At 44.3% G+C, this 15,804-nt stretch overlaps 1 protein-coding gene across 1 annotated transcript; it reads left to right on the top strand.

Moving 5' to 3' along the window:
* Positions 1–722: 722 nt before the first annotated feature.
* Positions 723–15,065, top strand: fbxl16 (F-box and leucine-rich repeat protein 16; the record flags this gene model as incomplete). The annotated part of the gene is made up of 6 exons (XM_079282127.1): positions 723–1,430; positions 6,721–6,963; positions 9,161–9,426; positions 13,286–13,370; positions 14,292–14,355; positions 14,917–15,065. The coding sequence occupies 6 exons, from the start codon at positions 723–725 to the stop codon at positions 15,063–15,065; spliced, it is 1,515 nt and encodes a 504-aa protein (XP_079138253.1).
* Positions 15,066–15,804: the final 739 nt, after the last annotated feature.

The following is a 15,804-nucleotide window of genomic DNA, read 5'->3' as shown; positions in this document are numbered from 1 at the left end:
TAATGAAAACCACTTCAATGGTAGTTCAGTAGGTTAGCTTAATCTGAAATCTGACATTCACCAGTTGGACTTGTTTTTAACATGAGTAGCTCTATAAAGACTTTGTCGCAATATTTTCATAAGCTCCACCACACTACTGTTGTGGACTTTGGTGTGTGCAGGGACACACGTGAGCGTGGGCTGTTCCAGCTCTGCAAATTAGCTTTTAAAAAACAAAACTCTTTAGAACTACCAAAGAAACTGTACGCATGCTATGGCATTGAAGTTTGAGCAAATGATCCTCAATTTTCTTGGCCACCCACTCCTTAAAGAGAATTCCTGAAATTCTAAAACTAAGATGCAGTGTGGTAGAAAGTTTATTAACACACTGCTGCAATACTGTTGTCCAGGAAAGTAAAGTTTGTCTATAACTTGTCTATAAACCACACAGAGAAAAAAGTTAATTGACAGAACAGTCTGGCTATATACAGAGTTCTTTTGTCACACAAAGCGGATACTTCAGGTGACATCTCATCTGATTTCAACAGAAGGATTGGATTCTTGTTGTTTTCACTACGATATTGATTGGAAGCTAAATGTTTGCTTGGATATTATTAATCTTATCACAGTTTCAAAGCACTATAGTATTTTCACACCCCGGCTCTTTATAAATTAGACTTAGCATCCAAGTTTTCATTGTTTTAAAGCACGCTGTTACACTTTTCTCTTTCACCAGGTTCCCAATGTTGAACATGACCACCCCCAGCGAGCTGAAGTCTCCCTGCGTGACTCGCAACGGCATGGTGAAGTTGCCTCCGAGCCAGCCTAACGGTCTAGGCAGTGCGAGTATCACCAAGGGGACACCTGCTGCCAAGAACCGTCTGTGCCAGTCCTCCTCGGTACCCTCCATCCTGCCTCCTCCACCGTCCTCCATTCCCTACCACCACCACCATCACCTGGACGGCCCTGGCATGCTCAACTCAGCAGCCTCTCTCTTGGGCTCTGACATGGAGCCTGGAAAGCCTCTGGTGGGCTTGAAGCCGTCCCTTCGTCAGCTTCCCCCTCTCAGCCTGCCCAAGCCCATGCTGCTGGAACGCCAGCTTTTCCTGGATGAGAAGTTGCTCAACCGATTGCTCTGGTACTTCACTACAGCTGAAAAATGTGTGCTGGCGCAGGTATGTAAGACATGGCGCAAGGTGCTCTACCAGCCCAAGTTCTGGGAGGGCGTGACACCCATCTTGCATGCCAAGGAGCTATATACCCTACTGCCTAATGGGGAGAAGGAGTTTGTCAGTCTGCAGGCCTTCGCCTTGCGTGGCTTCCAGTCTTTCTGCCTAGTGGGCGTCTCAGACCTGGACATTTGTGAGTTTATCGACAACTACCCGCTGTCCAAGAAAGGTGTTCGCTCAGTCAGTCTCAAGAGGTCCACCATCACAGATGCCGGTTTGGAGGTGAGTCAGGATGTGTGTGTGGAAAAGACAGAGGTTATTTGATGTGAATTTCCCCAGATCTGAGCTGATTCTAAGTTATACATGGCGGCTAGTTCAAGTTCTTACAGTGTCAGCAGCAATTGAGACAACACAGTAGTGGCACAGGTCAGGAACAAATGTGAGCAGTCAGCAATATGGTCATTTGTGGACAGAGACACATCCTTTCTGCCTTCTGATTGCAACTGAAAACTTCCCCCATGTTTTCCTGTTGCCTTGAAAAAGTTGTAAAGTTTCCATTTCTTCAGCCCTTATTTCATCAGTACAACATCGTATCCATAACATACTCACCACTTTACTGCTCTGACTCTCTCGTTAACACAAATACTGTTTTCATTCATTCGTTATTTCCAATCTTTTTTCCAACCTGTTCTCACGCCCAACTTAACAAATACCAACGCTTGGCAAGTACCCCATGGCATCTGATATGAACACACTGAGGCACCCTTTAGCGTCTGTATGAGATGCACTCGGCTTTCAACTAACTCCAGTGTAAACTAGTAGTGTGGTTGCATAGGTATACCTAAAAACTATGTTAACCTACCTTCGAAGTTTATTTTGAATGGTAAGTGGTAATATGGTAAATGGACTGTACTTGTATAGCGCTTTTCTAGTCTTTCCGACCACTCAAAGCACTTTCACACTACTCGTCATCATTCACCCATTCATACACTGATGGCAGGGGGTAAGTGCCTGCCCTGCCTATCAGACTAACTCATTCATACACCGTAGGCACAGCTACGGGAGCAATTTTATAGAGACTGTATGTATGCACCGAGCGGAAACTGATTACCTAGAGCGTCATGGGGTTATCTAGAGTGTCATTGGGGTACCTATAGCATCAAAGGGGTACCTAGAACGTCATAGTGTTACCTAGAACGCCATAGGGTTAGGGGTACCTAGAACATCATAGGGTTACCTAGAACGTCATAGGGGTACCTAGAACGTCCTAGGGTTAGGGGTATCTAGAGCATCATAGGGTTACCTAGAGCGCCATGGGGTTACATAGAGTGTCATTGGGGTACATATAGCATCAAAGGGGTACCTAGAACATCATAGTGTTACCTAGAACGCCATAGGGTTAGGGGTACCTAGAACATCATAGGGTTACCTATAACCTCATAGGGGTACCTAGAACGTCCTAGGGTTAGGGGTATCTAGAGCATCATAGGGTTACCTAGAGCATTATTGGTGTACCTAGAGCATCATTAAGGTACATAGAGTTTCGGGCTACTGACCAAGCGTCAAAATTTGACGAGTTGGGAGCATGACCATGTTCAGTTTGACTTTTATTTTTAGCTGTTCGTGTTAAGCTACGGTCAATGGAACCCAACACTTTCTGCACAGATGTTTCACAATAAAAGCATTCCAGCTGCACAAGCACAATGTTTCATCTTAGGCTTTTAATTTGGAACGTATAAAGGAAATGTTGAGTTTCATTAACGTTAGCTGTAAATTGATTGCAAATAAAGATAGAAAATAATTTGAGAATTAAAATGATGTTGGTGTTGACGAGAAAAAGAGAGAGACTGTTACTGATGGAATTAATAGTGCAGTGAAAAAATGTGAGCCATTAAGATAGGCCTACAGCTTATTTCAACCCTCTTCAATGTCAATGTTATTCCACTTTAGTGTCATCACTAGTGGGATGAAAGCCGAAGACATTTCCTGGAGAACACAGGAGAGTTACACCTGTTATCCGTCTGTCTTTGGTTCAGCCTGTATTCTGTATAACTGGATATGTAGCCAGCATGTACCTGCTGTTTTTGCTATGATAATACATAGTTTTACACAGCAGTGGCAAAACATGTGAATACACTCTGATTCTTCTGTGTTCAATTCTCAAGATCTCTGCCTTTATGCTGTCATATTTCATAGGAACAAAAGAGGCATGAGGTGCCTTTCAGATGAGTTGTTTTGCAGATGGCTCTTCAAACCTGCTAGGCTATAGCGGCTATTCTGGGATGAGAGGATGGTTGCCATGGAGAAAGCTGGAGTTGTTGAATGCATGATCTATATCTGGACTTTGCAGTTGCAGGGTTATGATTTGTGCATCACCATTTTCTTGCACCTTGAACAAGAGAATTCCATTTAGAAAAAGAGAAGAAGTAAAAAAGCAAACACAGAGAAAAAGTAGAAGTTAGATGAGTGCACAATATTGTAAAATTCAAACTCAGCTCTCTATGTGTTATGTAATGCTATTTCATCCTGCTTGTTTTCACAAAAACAATGTTTTGCAGGTAATTCCTTTTTCGTTCTGGCATTTTTTTATTTCAATAATGTTCATAAATGGATGATGCCACCTTGGTTCACAGAACCGTGGCCTGTCAAGTGAGACACCGGGCCAGAGCCAGTATGTAACTGTTCCAAGGGAGAATAAGAAGGAAGAACCATTGTCTTCAGATGTAAAATGCTCTGTTACCATAACACAGACAAGAGGCATTTATGCTGCATAATGTGCAAGACAATACAAACAGATATTGTATCCATATATATAATGAATGGTTTATAAAGTTGTAAGCAGATATGACATTTTTAAGTGTTTATTACTATTATTTTATGTTATTATGTTGTCATTCAGTTTATCCACCAGGCTCCACTTTTGGGTGCCCAGAGGGAGAATCTTTTTGTTTATGTACTTTTTATGATGCTAAGTAGCGAGGACTGGGGAAGGCAATTTATTTTTGGCGTCAGTGGTCAAAAATCCCAGAGTAACGATTCATCCGTTTGTGATTCGAGTGGTCTGAGAGAAAACTAAACTTAGTTCCTCTCCATGTTCAGGCTTTATAAAATCTAGCCTGTAATGAGGGATGATGTTTGTAAGGAAAAACTAGTACTAGTACAGGTTACTGTATGAATGACGATGTACAGGTTACTGTATTAATGGATGATGGACAGGTTACTGTATGAAGGACACATTTAAATGAGTGACTAGTACAGGTTACTCTATCAAGTAGGATGTTTGTAATGTAGGACTAGTCCAGGCAGTGGCGGGCCATCAGGGCCTGCAAGGGCTTCTCTGCTGGCCTAAACAGAATCACAAAGCTATATATATTTAAAAAAAATAAAAAATATCTATTTTATAATTTAATAATTTTTCTTAAATACACTACATGTATTATAATTTATAAAAATATTTTTCCCATTATCTTATTTTCTCATTGCACAGCTCCTGTCTTCCTCAGTTGCTCTGCTTCCAGTGCAGCTTGTTTTAAGTAGAGCTTTTATCCAATCAGATCTCACCTCTGTGTCGCTATGTAAGAACAGAGCCAGAGGCCTGCAGACTCTCACCTGCAGCCAGTGCAGATTAAAGTAAATGGGGACGATATTGTTGATTGTCATCGTTCGTGTTCAACCAATCAGATCTTTAGTTTGACATGTTGGGCGTATTCTTTGACGTGTCAACGCCTGCTAGCCAGCCTATGATGACGTCAGCATTATGTGCAGCTCAGTGTTCATCTGTAGCTTTCCCGCTAGGTGCGAGTGTGCTGTGATTGGTCAGTGGGCGAGCACATAACTATCGTGAAACGAAACTTAACACCCAGCAGAGGCTGATGGGTAGTGAATCACATCACGTGATGCAGCTCAGCCAATCAAAATGCATTCTGACTGAGTTGAGCTGCACCATGACAGAGAGTGCTGAGCCGAGGAAAGACATTGCAGAGCAGTACGTTCAAGGTTCAAGTTGTGGAAGTAAAATCCTATGATAATCTCTTTGGGTCGCGGCTTGGCTTTAAGGAATGACAGTGGATCCCACAGCCAGACCAGCTGAGAACATTATATTTTCCAGAATTTAGGCTTTTGCATTCTCTAACTGCTCAAGCGTTATTCAAACGGCTCGTATCGAACGGTTGAACGGTTTAATATGAAGACGTGGAGCTGTGGCGCCACAATGTGGTTATAAGGTGGTATTTCAGCTGCAGGACCAGCAGTGAAGGCCCAGGTATAAAATGCACGGCCCGCCACTGAGTCCTGTATGAAGTTACTGTATGAAGGACGATGATTAAATGAATGACTAGTATTAGTACAGGTTACTGTATGAAGGACGATGATTAAATGAATGATGAGTATTAGTACATGTTACTGTACAACAGACAATGTTTAAATGATTGACTCGTATTAGTCCAGGTTATTGTATGAAGGATGATGCTGGAAGCTAAATCTCCTAATCTACCATTCCAACCCTCACTTGTGGTCATGAGCTTCGGGTAGTGACCAAAAGAATGAGATTGTGGATACAAGCGGCTGAAATGAGCTTCTTTCATTGGGTGGCTGGGCTCAGCCTTAGAGGTGGAGATAGCCTGCTTTCCCCACGACCCGCCCCCGAAACAGAGTAAGAGGATGGATGTGAGTGATTAACACCAATGAAAAAACAACAACGCTGTAGTGAATGAAACATATAATTATATTATTGTCCATTTCTTTTTTTTAAATGATTGATTGATAATTCCACAAGTTTGTATTGGTTATGTATATTACATTTTGTAGAACGTTTTTTTCATGAAGTCTCAATTGTTTAATATTGAACACATTGGATCGTCATGTGAGAGAAAACTGACAATTCTATAATGACAAACCAGAAACACTTCAGAACACGGAAATAGAAACAGTCAATGCCAACATCGGGAATAAATGATGTGTGGAATCAGTGTTTGTTTAGCTTGACTGACTTAAAACACATGATCAGTGAAGTGAAACAGAGAAAGGGAGAAGTTGCAGGATTTTTCTATTTTCATTCACTCATCAACCCTAACAATCTGCAGCAACTGCCCATTCACCTTTTCAAGCATGGTCTCTGGGTTTTGGTTTCACCTCAATTGTTAAGACACACTGACTCATCAAATAGGAGCTAGACATTGAATACAGCTGTACATGCTAATAACAACATTGTTGGACAGATAACCTGTGATCTGTGAATCAATCAGGTTCATCTGCCTCCTGCTCCTGCTCCTAATGACATTTGACATATGTTTCACAGATCATGTGTCTCATTTACTACTGTCAGGATTTAGTGGCAGCAAATATGACAAAAAGTTATTTTCATTAAAGTTACCAAATGTAGCTTCAAGTGGGGTTCCTGTGTTTGATCAAATACCATGTTAAAAGACTTGTTTATGTATAATGCTGCACAAGTGCAACCTTTTCATTATTTTAATGTTGTCAATCCTCTTGTTATCTCTGTACTCATTATCTCTCTGTAACCACATCTCAGCAGCTACATCAGGAAGTCAAACTGGTGTCCTTGATGTTGCAGGTCATGTTGGAGCAAATGCAAGGCCTGATGCACCTCGAACTGTCAGGCTGCAACGACTTCACAGAGGCCGGCCTGTGGTCCAGTCTGAATGCGCGACTAACTTCCCTCAGCGTCAGTGACTGCATCAATGTGGCAGATGACGCCATTGCTGCTATCTCACAGCTCCTGCCCAACCTATCAGAGTTGAGCCTGCAGGCCTACCACGTCACAGACACAGCCATGGCCTACTTCACAGCCAAACAGGTAAAGTGCCACAAGAGAAACCAGCTTGGTTCTTTACTGTTCACATCCACACACATCTCACATCTCATGGTGGATCTCAATAATTCTGTTTTTCAATTGACACACAGTATATGTTCCTTTCCTTGATGTTTGTATTCCTATCATTAGTCAGCATATTCAGCCATCCATCCATTCTCTAGACCCATTCATCCTAGAGGGTCGCTGGGGCCTGGAGCTGATCCCAGCTGACATTGGGGGATGTACTGGTTTGGTTGAAAGATGCACTAGTCAATATTTTTATATTAAAGTGGTAAGGAGCAGTCGTAGTGACAATCTAACACAGCATTATCATTAGTTTCCCTCAGCTCTATATGGGCATGTATATGTCTTCAGGCCTTGACTCATCCAGCAATTTGGAGCAGATTGGACAATGTAAAGTTCAGTTAACTTATGACGACTTCCCATTTCATGTTTAGGGCAAAATTGACAGCCACACCACATCAAGGGTCATGAACTGAAAAGATTTGCAATTTAGCATTGTAAACATTATAAGATGTCACCTTCCAAATGTGAAGTTGTTCAGGCTAATCCTCAAGGAGGAGTTCATTACAGTACAACAGCTGTGAAAAGGTTCACTTTGCAAAATAAACGGCATTGTAAATTAAAAATGGCTGACTTCCTGTTGGACTCACGGTATGGCTTGAAGAGGCTTTTTTTAAAGTCTGGAGATGTCACAAATTTGTAGATATACCTAAAATTTGAAAGGTGGGGATGTTTTGTTGGGTGCACCCTTGAGATACTTTAGCACACCGACTCCAAACACCCATATCAGATATGAAGTCTCGCCCCTTCTGATGCATGTGTAAAGCTGCTTACAAGTTCAAATGTGGGTGCAACCTTTCATAAGATGTTGTGCTTCCTAAAGTCTTCAAACATGTTTGTAAAATAAAAATGAACTCACCTGTTCTTAAAGGTGCAAGACGATGCTGTTGGTCGTGACGGCATTATCAGCTGTAACCGCCGCATAATATCTACAAAAACAATAGGTTCCTCCGACCTTCAGTACTAGGGACCATTGGGCCAGACCTTCAGTACCAGGGACCATTGGGCCAGACCTTCAGTACTAGGGACCATTGGGTCAGACCTTCAGTATTAGGGACCATTGGGCCAGACCTTCAGTACTAGGGACCATTGGGTCAGACCTTCAGTGCCAGGGACCATTGGGCCAGACCTTCAGTACCAGGGACCATTGGGCTAGACCTTCAGTACTAGGGACCATTGGGCCAGACCTTCAGTACCAGGGACCATTGGGCCAGACCTTCAGTACTAGGGACCATTGGGCCAGACCTTCAGTACCAGGGACCATTGGGCCAGACCTTCAGTACTAGGGACCATTGGGTCAGACCTTCAGTATCAGGGACCATTGGGCCAGACCTTCAGTACTAGGGACCATTGGGTCAGACCTTCAGTACCAGGGACCATTGGGCCAGACCTTCAGTACCAGGGACCATTGGGCTAGACCTTCAGTACCAGGGACCATTGGGCTAGACCTTCAGTACTAGGGACCATTGGGTCAGACCTTCAGTACCAGGGACCATTGGGCTAGACCTTCAGTACTAGGGACCATTGGGCCAGACCTTCAGTACTAGGGACCATTGGGTCAGACCTTCAGTACCAGGGACCATTGGGCTAGACCTTCAGTACCAGGGACCATTGGGTCAGACCTTCAGTACCAGGGACCATTGGGCCAGACCTTCAGTACTAGGGACCATTGGGTCAGACCTTCAGTACCAGGGACCATTGGGCCAGACCTTCAGTACCAGGGACCATTGGGCTAGACCTTCAGTACTAGGGACCATTGGGCCAGACCTTCAGTACCAGGGACCATTGGGCCAGACCTTCAGTACTAGGGACCATTGGGCCACGGCACGTCTTTGCTCAGCCCAAATCAAACTTGACAGAGGCCAAGTTAATGATGCATGAAATGAATATGGTGGAATGTTTCTGATTTTAGTGTCCACAAAAATCTTTTTTTTTCATCAGATTTATTTTGAGAGGTTTAATGGGTGGATGGTTTATAGTTAAAAAAACGGATGATGCCACAAGCGTAACATATTCATATATTTTAAGTTAGAGAGCCATGCAGAAGTAGAATTTATTCCACTAAAAGGCTTTCACTTACATAATCAAATAAACTAAAATGACCTTCCACCCCCAGGGCTACACCACCCACACTCTGCGGCTTCACTCCTGCTGGGAGATCACCAATCACGGTGTGGTCAACATGGTGCACAGCCTTCCCAACCTGACTGCCCTCAGCCTCTCTGGCTGCTCCAAGATCACCGACGACGGCGTGGAGCTGGTTGCTGAGAATCTGCGTAAGCTCCGCAGTCTGGACTTGTCCTGGTGCCCTCGGATCACTGACATGGCCCTGGAGTACATTGCCTGTGACCTCCACAAACTGGAAGAACTGGTGTTGGACAGGTTAGTGCGTTTGTGGTCCTGTGCTTTGATCCCTGCGAAAGGCCTGTGATAGAGCCTGATATGTGCCGAAGGGGCTAGAGGAGCTAAAAACTGTACTCAAGTCAACAACTACTTCAATTGAAGTAAACCAACTCTTCGAGATCCACAGGGATACGACCTGCACAGTCACATATTAAACACAAAGTATGGTAAACCATACACATACAGTAAAGTATGGAAACACTTTGCATTTCACACATTGCCAGGAAAAGCAGAGCAGACAACATGGCTAGCGCTGAATGCTTGGACGGGTCCCAAATTGCGGTAATACAGCATGAGTACCCGTAGTGCTCGACTGCGGTCAAGCCACATCTCCATGGTCAAATCAGCCACACTAACTGCAGTGCACCCATAACCTGATATCTATGATAAATGCATTCAGGCAGCTCAGATTGAGCAGGTGGATGTATAAAGAGAACGGACCGGATGCTGAGCTGCTGGGGAGAGCTAGCGGTCGACTTGCCAAAGTTAGCGGAAGGATACAGTAGATATACGTGACTAAACCCATTGTTCTGAATAAAGTGTTGCCAAAGGGTATACACAAAATACATAATGGAAATAAGATTAATTGGATTTATTGAGTTGCTGAGTCCCTTATAAACTGTGAGGGCAATGTCTTTATTCTTTGATGTTTGGCTTGCTGGATAGTTCAAGAAAATGACTTTGTTTGACTCTCTGACTACACACATGCTGAAAATCAAACACATTTTTGCTGCATCAATTTAGACATACAAGGCCCTAGGAGTGTGTGATTCAACTTTTTCCCCTTGTCTCGTGTTAAAGTAAACATTTATCGCAATAATTCGTAATATGGAATCACAATACATATCCAACCTGCACCCAAGTATCATCATAGTATTAATTGGAAGGAAAGCGTGTCTTCCCAGCTCTACTAATGCTGCGTTCACACCGGTCGCGTTGATTTTTTGACGCACTGCAAAAAAGCGTCCAACGCACTGCAAAAAAGCGTCCAACGCGCCGCCGGTCGTGTTCACACCGGTCGCCGCAAAATCTCGTAGCGCCGGAGAGGGGGCGTGGTTTATCGTCCTGGAAGCCTCGATTTGGCCGCCATTGTTTTCCGCCGTCAACCATGACAGGAATAAGGACAATTGCTGCTTTGTACGTGTTGTGGAAGTCCCTCAAACATCGGAATGCCAAACGCCGTCATGTCTGGTTCATAATATTGTTCAGAGGAGCTCCGTGGATTGTATCGAGCTGTATTCACTGTGTCTAGCAAGCCACCGGTCGCTGTTTACTACAGCTGTAGGAACACAAAATAAACTGATTTGGCTGTGATTCAACGGCAATAAACCGACAAAAAGGGACTCCGAAATAACTACGTAATGATGCCGATTTGTACTTGTCTTCTCCGACAAAAAGGGACTCCGAAATAACTACGTAATGATGCCGATTTGTACTTGTCTTCTCCGACAAAAAGGGACTCCGAAATAACTACGTAATGATACCGATTTGTAGGTTACTGGTCTTCTCAATGGAGCTCTGATGGAGCGGTGCTAGGCTATGCTAACATCGTAGCAGCTCCACCAGCACTCAATAACGTCACGTAGACGTAAATACGGCAGCGTCTATTCATTGTTTGTACCGTATGGTTTACACACACACATGCATACACATAGTTTGGTCCGGTCTCTATTGATATGAGGTATCGTAGCGCTCTGGGTGAACACAGACGGCGACAGGATTTATTTCCTGATTCAACAACGGCAGGAAGCCAGTGACGACAGGGGGAGCAACTCAACGCTGATAGGCTATCGCGCCACAGCGTCACGCGATTATGTCGCTGAAGTTGAAAAATTTCAACTCGCGCGTTGGCGATTTTGCGGCGTCCAACGCGTCCACCGCGTCCACCGCACTGCAATAACGCGTCCAACGCGTCCACCGCACTGCAATAACGCGTCCAACGCGTCCACCGCACTGCAATAACGCGTCCAACGCGCCGCGCCATCGCAAAATCGCGGCGCGCCAGTCTCATCGCGTCTGTGCATAGACTTTGTATGTAATCTCGACGCGCGTCAAAAAATCAACGCGACCGGTGTGAACGCAGCATAAGAGTGAGAAGGTATTTGATGAAAATAGTAATTGAGAAAGTATATGAGCGTCAAACTAAGCAATAATGCATTCTGGGCATTCTACACTCACATACATTTAACTTTCGATAAAGTATTTGTCAGCACAGGAGCTAGTGAACACTAATGTTTTTCCAACCTGGAGCTGGACCCAAAATGCATCTATAGACATCCACCATAACTAAGACACTTACTGCAGCAATAGTTGTTCAGTTCAGTGTAACACAAAGTCAAACAATCAGAGCGCATGTATGTCTAATTATTGAACAAAATGACATCTCTTCTGCTATAAAGTCTACTTCATGATGCCTATAATGTTCGTTGGTTGTTGTAAGTCTCACAGAGGTGTTAATTCAATGATGTTTTAGCATTGAGCTCAGAGGTAGAGCTGGTGCTGGACTGCATTATATTCAGAGGTGTTTCTAATATTCTGCCCCACGCATGTAACTTCTGTTCCCTTTCAACCTCACTTCCAGCCCACCTTACATGGACCTGCTCGCTCTTTTTACTACGTCAATTACTCTGTTTGTCGAATAACGACACAGATGGGTTTACATTGGAGCTAGATGAACGCACTGTGCGTCTCATACAGGCTGCCTCCATGTGTCAATATCAGACACCGAGGGGCACTGACCAAGCCTCGGTATTTGATGAGTTGGGAGTGAAAACTCTTTTCTTTCCAAAAGCAGATGATTCGATTGTTTGAGATCGAACAGCATCAAATATGATATAAATATTAAAATATGCAGCATGATGGCCCAGTGGTAGAGTGATTCTCAAGAGATGACACTAATGACATCAGCATTGATGCACTCCACCACATCTGAATGTTGAAGTCATCAGAGCCCAGCAACATATCAATGGGCTGATGGGCTCATCATGGCCTCTTTATTAGGTACGCCTTTGGTTCTATTTCTGCCGGACACATTGATGCTCGTAATCTCCTGTTCCATCTTTTCCTGAAGATGCTCTATTAGATTGAGCTCTGGAGACTGAAGGTCATTAGAGTACATTGAACTAGAGCTGGTTGATATGACAAAAATGGAATCACATGACTTTTTTTCATATCAGTAGATATTCATATGTGTTATAATATCCTGTTGCTTGTCAGATTTGCTTAAATATTCTCTATACGTTATTCAGAGCATCAATATATCAGCAAACAACTATCTATGTAAAGTCATAGAGGAGTAATGTCTACCTGAGCAGAGTCCCTCTCCCTCTGTGTGGGGCTTTGTTTACATAGCCAGGCCAGCCGTGCATGTATTTTAGTGCATGTTAGTGCATGTGAGCGTGCCTCACTGGTTAGCTCAGGGCCGCTGCTCTGCACTGCTCTCATAATGCGGCTTCAGCCGATAGCGATCTCTGCGTTGTCGCGAAAGTGTAGCGCCCACCCTACGACTCCCCTGTTAGCACGGTTAGCACGGTTAGCTGTTAGCCACCGGCTCAGCCGTTGCCATGTTGAGAGCTGTGCGGACGTAATCCCTCAGATTTGCTTCGGGCGTCAGATATGGTCAGTGGCCCTCGGCGTCGTGATACAAATGCACAATGCCCCTTTGTGTCCATTAGGAACCGTTTTCTTACGATAAAATACATAACCGAGCTGGTGTCTTGGGTACTTCAAAGTTATTGAAATGTTGCATCTTGAACATTGAATTTGAGCAGAGTTGAGATAGTAAACAGGAGGTCATGGGTTACTCAGCAGTGTTGTTGTGTATTGTGTCTACTTTTAGGTGTGTGCGGATCACAGACACCGGGTTGGGCTACTTGTCCACCATGTCATCATTAAGGAGCCTCTATCTGCGCTGGTGCTGTCAGGTAACACAAAATAACCACACACACACACACACACACACACACACACACACACACACACACAGATAGAAGAAGAAGTCTTGAGTTAGTCTTCAGGATTTTCTTGAGCTGAGGGGCCTGTTGTTGGTTGCAATCTGCAACTCACCACTAGATGCCACTAAAGCTCACACACTGGGCCTTTAAACAGTGTGTAGCAGTGATACTTGTTACCTGGAGAGGTTAGAAGGAGATATAGGTTTCTAAAATGTTACATTTCTCCATAAAAACTTGTGAAAAGCTTTATTAATCCGCAGTGGGGAAACTCATTTGCCACCAAATCAACTCATACAGACAAGACACACATTACAACGAATGAATAACACCAGGAAAGCCGTATGAAACATGATCAACATGGCCTCTTTGCTACAGTGACCTCAAGTGAGTCCGGGGTAAGGCAAATCACTGATCAGCCTTTCTGATCATCTTCATGATCCTGTTATCATCATATGATGCAGTTTGCTCCTGACTTGATAAAACAAAGTCACAGAAGGCAAACTAAAGTGCCATTGTTAAGTGTTGCCGTGGTCTCGTCGTAAAAGTCTGATCACGCCGATGATCATGAATCAGAAGGCATCAAAAACATTAAAAACACATAACTAAAATCAGAGACGCACAGATGGCAGAGTTGCCGGCAAGGGGGCGGGGCCTCAGGAAATAAAAGAAAAGAAACCCACAAGTGCACGAGGTAGTGCCAGTGTGGGCTCCATGGTAGCGTAGCGCTAACAGCTAGACGGAGGAGCAGCGGGGGGGCGGAGCTTAGTCAGGGGTCAGTTGCTCTTATTAGGGTGATGATTAGGGTTGATTAGGGTTTCTCATGTAGTGCTTTTGTGTGTGTGTGTGTGTGTGTGTGTGTGTGTGTGTGTGTGTGTGTGTGTGCACACACAGGTGCAAGATTTTGGTCTCCAGCATTTGTTTGGAATGAGAAGTCTTCGTCTGCTGTCTCTTGCAGGTATGAGTTACACCTCCATGAGTGCTTCCTTCTGTTGACCTGTTGTGACCTCACCTGTATTCTATACACACTGACACAGACGCTTCAAACATCATAACATTAAACATAGACTTTAGATAAGGAGTTAAGAAGCAAGAACATATTCACGTCAAAGAGAATCTCAACATATAAAAGGGTGTCAGTCAGTGCACATATTATTCTTGCAACATTGTGGCTCGTCCATGAATATGCTCGTCATACAGTTGAACCGGCTGAACCATGTCACACTGTATTTAGTGGATTGGCTGTACTGCTCTGTGCTGTGTTCCGGAGCCTCATAGTGCCATCTAGTGGCCGCTCCTCTCACAGAGAAACATACCTCGACGACCACATCTGGTCACGCCAAACGCCTCGTGTGCCTTAAATGTTCTTTCTATTCTTCTGTAGATTTAATTCAATTGGAAAGTAATTATCAACACAGTCATAATGAGGAAAACTGTCAGAAGCACTGCAGCTACACTTTACACTTTGTAATCTTATGGCTGTATACCCAGCCCACAGCTGAATGTTGTCCCCCCCCAGGATGCCCCCTGCTGACCACCACCGGCCTGTCAGGCCTCATCCAGCTGCAGGAGCTGGAGGAGCTGGAGCTGACCAATTGTCCCGGAGCCACCGCGGAGCTCTTCAAATATTACTCCCAGCATCTGCCCCACTGCATGGTCATTGAGTAAGACCACCGACCCACCCCACCGACCAACCGACCCACCGCCATGATTTTACCTTCCTCCTCCTTCCTCTTCCTCACTCTTTTCTCAAATGCTAGCCCGGAGACTGAACTCCCGTGCCGCACCGTTCCTCATTACCTGCCCCCTTCCCCGCCCGTCTTCCTCCACACCCCATTGAGTAGACTGACCCACAGGAGGACAGAGACAGGAAGGGCAGATGTTGGTACATGCCAGACCCAGAGGATGATGGCGTGGCATTGGAGCTTCATTTAAGAAGATGCCGGAGTGAAGAGCTTGGTGTGACGTCTTGTCTGACAGCAAGTCTCTTCTTCAGAATCAACTGAAGGGTTTTGTTTACAGAGGAGGGCTTCCCGGAGGACTTGAGATGTTTTTCTGAGGTGAATGGATACTGAAGGGAGTGACGTATCCAGATGAAGCATGGAGGAATTAGAAAAAGGGAAATAAAGACTTGCGTTTGAGCTGATACAGTGGGACTCACACATGCGCTCATACACTGTAAACACACACATACTGTATATGGTAAGTCAAACAAATGTAAGTCCTCACTACCATGAGCACTGACATTTCTATCTCCATCACTCTGTAATATAACTGCTGATATTTATTTCAAAGGTTCAGTTGTCTCTTGTTTCGAGAGACAGCGTAATGCCAGCTGGAGGAACAGTGACCAGAGAGAGCTGAAGTCAATGACAGGGATGGAACTTCTCTCTCTCGCTCTCTTCTC

The sequence above is a fragment of the Melanostigma gelatinosum genome, assembly GCF_949748355.1.
Source record: "Melanostigma gelatinosum genome assembly, chromosome: 13".
NCBI classification, from domain to species: Eukaryota; Metazoa; Chordata; class Actinopteri; order Perciformes; family Zoarcidae; genus Melanostigma; species Melanostigma gelatinosum.
This window is presented reverse-complemented; position numbering and strand designations above follow the sequence as displayed.